Source organism: Babylonia areolata, chromosome 1, assembly GCF_041734735.1.
Source record: "Babylonia areolata isolate BAREFJ2019XMU chromosome 1, ASM4173473v1, whole genome shotgun sequence".
Taxonomy (NCBI): Eukaryota; Metazoa; Mollusca; class Gastropoda; order Neogastropoda; family Buccinidae; genus Babylonia; species Babylonia areolata.
The window spans coordinates 33,727,107-33,732,104 of NC_134876.1; the positions used below are offsets into that span (position 1 = coordinate 33,727,107).

At 37.4% G+C, this 4,998-nt stretch overlaps 1 protein-coding gene across 1 annotated transcript in view; it reads right to left on the bottom strand.

Moving 5' to 3' along the window:
* The window catches only part of LOC143280335 (QRFP-like peptide receptor), a 274,441-nt gene that overhangs the window by 91,262 nt on the left and 178,181 nt on the right, over positions 1-4,998 (bottom strand). Inside the window, exon 5 of the mRNA XM_076585001.1 lies at positions 1,036-1,042. Within this exon, the coding sequence (XP_076441116.1) occupies positions 1,036-1,042 (7 nt within the window). The remainder of the gene's footprint in view (positions 1-1,035; positions 1,043-4,998) is intronic.

A 4,998-nucleotide genomic window follows, 5' to 3' on the forward strand; every position in this document is an offset into this window, starting at 1 on the left:
GATCCAGTCGTCATCGTCGTCGTCGGCCTCCTTCCGTCTCGAGAGACGATGGCTGCACCAGAAATGGTCACTGCCAGGCATTGCACTTCCTAGTAACAAGCTGATTAATCAGAAGAGGGTTGGAAGAGAGAGAGAGAGAGAGATGAGAGAGAGAGAGAGAGAGAGAGAGAGAGACGATGGACTGCACCGAAATGGTCACTGCCAGCATTGCACTTCCCTGGTAACAAGCTGAATAATCAGAGAGGGTTGGAGAGAGAGAGACACGGTCAGACAACGGATATTGTTTATTGTCATTGAGAAATACTATCCTTTGGCAAGGGGGACAATGTATCAACAAAAGAATACGACGGTTTACAGAGAATGGACGCACTGCTAAGAATAAAAAGAAATCAGCGACAACAACAAAATCATAAAATACAACACATTGTTAAGATTAAAAAAGGAAAATGAAAAAGCTCGACCATCCAACTTTCTACAAAGTCAGTCAGAATTATTAACTGTGGAACTGGCATCAGGGTAACAGTGTTTTTTTTCGATAAACTACAAGGCTCCCGATGATAATTTCTTTTCCGACAATCCCAAGCCAGGGCCGATAAATTTCGCTTGTGATCTTATTCCTTACTTCATCATCTATCAAAAGTGTACTGGTAAGGTTCAGGTTCTCTATGTTTTCACCGTTGAAATCAAGCATTTCTTTCGAATTTCTTCATAATACTTACACATAAAAAGGAAATGAGTTTCATCCTTCAACTGAAGCACCACACACAGGACAAGGGGACCGTGCGGACGTGTCAGCAGAGAACCATTTTTTTTGTTAGCATTTAGGCCTAAAGTTCTAAGTCGTCTGAATCGAGCCATGCTGGTTCTGTGCCATTTATTATTTATTACTTTAATGTATTTTTCTTGTCTGAAAAATGTTCTTAAAAGAGAGGAACCAACTGTAGTTTTCTGACTTTTCAATGTGGGCATGCCAATCCTGTTTTTAAGAATTAATCAATCTGTCTTTAAATTCCGCGAGAAATATTCGATCATTGCCAACACCCTGACACATCAGACAACCCCAAAGCCCTGTGTAGCTAAAATATTCTTTACAAAAAAGCTCAATTTTCTTTCCCAGAAAGCTTGTCTGCTTATTCTTATTAAGCTTATTCTTGTCAGTGGAGCTGTAGTAATCTAGCCAGTCTCTATACATTTGATCTTTGTTTTTATATATAGTGGGCATCGACCAGTTTCACCATATGACATTTATTGGACGAATGCAAAGGCACCGAAAGGAAGCGTTTAATTGCATATGTATGATTTTTTTCCATTTCTTGATTATCGTTACAGTCCCCAGAGAGAGAGAGAGAGAGAGATAGAGATAGAGAGAGAGAGAGACAGAGACAGAGAACAGAGACAGAGAGAGACAGAGAGATCTGGTTCAGGGAACAAAGGGTAAATCAGATGATGACTTGTTTACATCCTCGCTCACCAGAAAATAAAATCAGCCCACCACTAGAGAAAACAAAGACTTCACAACAAGTACAAGAGAGAGAGACCGGAATGGGAGGGAAGAGAGAGATAAAAAGACAGACGGACAGACAGACAGACAGGCAGAGACAGATACATGGCCAACCACAAAGGAGAAATAACAAGAGGTATAAAGGGAACACAGAGAAAGCGAGCTAGCAAGCGACAGGAATAGATAGATAGATAGATAGATAGATATTGGAGCTGCTGAAATAGCAATTCCCAAAAAAGGTTCAAAGAGGAGTGACATTTTTTCTGGAAATGTTTGGTGGAATGATGCATGTGCGGAGGTCGTAAATACAAAGAAACTAGCATACCTAACATGGTTGAAACTCAGAAAAGTACGTGATGAAGATGTAAAAGAAGCCGCTTCATAAAGAAATGGTGTTACACCAAAAATCAAGGCGAATAGAATCATAGCCCGGAAAAAAGACAATACTGGTCACAATTCTGTTTGAATGAAGTATCTGACCATAAGGATATGAAGAAAGTGGGGGCCAAAATGAAAGAAATGAAATCAGGCATTGTTCTCCCAAGACTATCCTATTAAAACAAAAGATAAAGATTTTCTGTCCCCTCAAGAGAAGGCTGAAGAATTTGTTTGTATGTATTCTAAAACAGGCAGGTGTAGATAGTTTGTCAACTAAACAAAAGACTTAAGAGAGGAAGAAGAAATCAGTGACAAATATAGAGATCCTACCCCACAAAATGATAATACAATCAATTCGGCAATAACTTTACATGAGGTAAAGAACGCTATTCATTTTGTTGAGTAACAAAAATGTGTCAGTTGGTAAGGATGTAGTATCTTACACCATGTTAAACCATTTGCCAGAAAAAACTGGTTGATTATATTACATACATTATTTCAAAAGTGCTGGGAATGTGGACAAATCCCTGTGGTTATGGAAAACTTCCATTGTAAACCCTGTATTAAAACAGAGTAAACCTCGAACAGAAGCTTCGAGTTATAGACCTATTTCGGTTACCTCCCACGTTGGGGAAAGTCATGGAGAAAATTGTAAACTATTAGACATGGTGTATTACTGTGACAAAAAATAACATAATTCCGTCAGCTCAAACTGGATTCCGGAAAGGAAGATCTACAATTGATCATCTGACCCCGTCTCACTACCCAAATTAAAAAACAGTTTTCTAAGCGAAAAAGTATCCTTGCGTCCTTCTTCGATCTTACTAAAGCTTATGACCGAGTGTGGCATAGCAGACTGTTATTTAAGCTGAAACAAATTGGTCTGTCGGGTCATGTTTATGACTATGTTAAATCCTTTTTAAGTGTGGAGATATATAGTGGCAAAAGTGGGAGTAACTTTATCAACCTCTAGGCCTATAAACATGGGAATCCCGCAGGGTTCCATTATTTCCTCCATTGTTGTTCAACATTATGCTTTATGATTTACATACATGTTTTTCATTATCTACCAAGCTGGCTCAATATGCTGATGATATTGCTATATGGATTCAGAACATCCTTGAGGAAAAGGACAAGCCTACATTACATAAATTATGTACAGAAACATTTTCAGGGTGACTTGATAGACTGAGTAGCTATATGCAATCTAATGGTTTTGAGTTTTCTGTAGAAAAAACACATTTGATCCTCTTTAATAATGGTTATAATCCCAGCAAACTACCACGGTTTTTTTTTAGGAGGACGTGAAATTATTTTTCAAGTCGGAAATCAAATTTCTTGGGATCCTATTTACTTCAAAACTAAACTGGAAGAAACACATTGATTCAATGGTGACTTAAAGCAGTTAAAAGTTTAAATTTCTTAAAAATTTGTAAGTCACTGTCCTTGGGGACAAGACTCCAAAATTCTTTTTACATTTAGGCGACATCTCTCGTAAGATCAAGATTGACCTACGGTCAAGAAATTTTCCTTTTCTGCCCCGCCGACTTTCCTAAAGAAGCTGCGAATAATTGACAGTAAAGCTGTGAACTGGCTTTTAGGGGTACCTGTGCATACTAAGACCTCAGAGCCTATAAGCTTGCGGGTTATTCTACCACTAGATGAAATCAGAAAATTAAGTTCTGCTAATATATTTGAGATGTTACAGCAGTGGATTGATTTTGAGGAATTAAATATTAGGTCTGATATTGATTTTCCAAAAAATGCACAAAATAATTCAAATCTACAAACCATTCGCACATAGTGTCAGATATTTTAAAATTTCTTCAGACATTGATTTGCATGATGATGGCACCTCGTGTTCTGGTGCCACCCTGTCCCCTCCCTGGGAGTTAACAAAAGCAAACGTCAACATATGTGCTTCTGACACAACCAAAAGGAGAATCTCCACTATAATAGCAGCATCTGTCAGAATTGAATTAGAAGAAAATTTTGATTATCATTTAAAAGTTTACACTGATGGCCTCTGTCCTGGATGATAGCAGTGCCAGGATCTGCTTTTGTCATTCCTGACCTAAAAACAGAAAAAATCATATTATTTAGGTAAGGGACATTCAATTTTTACAGTCTGAATTGGTGGCCATCCTTATGGCTTTAAATCATCTTGTTGAATATACCAATCATAATAAGTAATTTCTATTTTGTGTTGATTCTCAATCTGTCTTAAAAGGTTTGCTCCTTTTTGAGAATAATCAAAGAGAAGATTTATTTTTGAAATTAGGTATTTATTGCACTCCCTATTTGTGAAGGGTACAAATGTTGATTTTTGTTGGATACCATCCCACACTGGATTCGTTATAACGAACCAAGCAGATAGGGCAGCAAAAAGGGGAGCAAAAAATCATATAGATAGTATAAAAAGTATATTGCCCATTGTCATACAAGGAAATAAGCAATATACTAGAAAGAGACTTTTATAGGTGCTTGAATTCAAGTCTAAAACTCGTCAGTTGAGTCTCTCAGAACTTTGGTCCGATTCGCAGACCAATTCTGAGCTTAGCTCTCAGACTATTATCAAATTCATTACGGACCAAGTATAGTTCTAATGTCAAGTGTATATGCTTTAATAACCTGACAATTGAGCAATAATTTTCACTGTAGCTTGATGAAGCCTTTTGTACAACGAAAGTGTGTCTTCACAAGTGACTGAGAACGTTGATGTTTTGACTTTTTGCATTCATTATCAGTTGTTTCGCTTGTCAGTTTAACGACCTTCTCTTTTACGAAGTCCTTTAAGTAATTTCCTGTAACTGTATTTAGAGGGTTTTTTTTGTTTGTTTGTTTGTTTTGTTTTCCTTTCAAATTCACCCCCACATTTTTTACCCTCATTTGCCCATTTTCCCCAAACCCTCCAATTCATCCACATCTCCCACCCCCTTCTAAACAGATAATACTCAAAATGTATCCATAAATACTTTTACAAAAGTCTTCAATCACCGATATGTGTGACGGGGGATTAAACAAAAATTTCCTTTTTTATTAGAGGAGAGAGGAGAGGGGAAGGGAGAGAGGAAAAGAGAGAGAGGGGAGAGAGTTTTATACGTAAAGTTATCATGTTT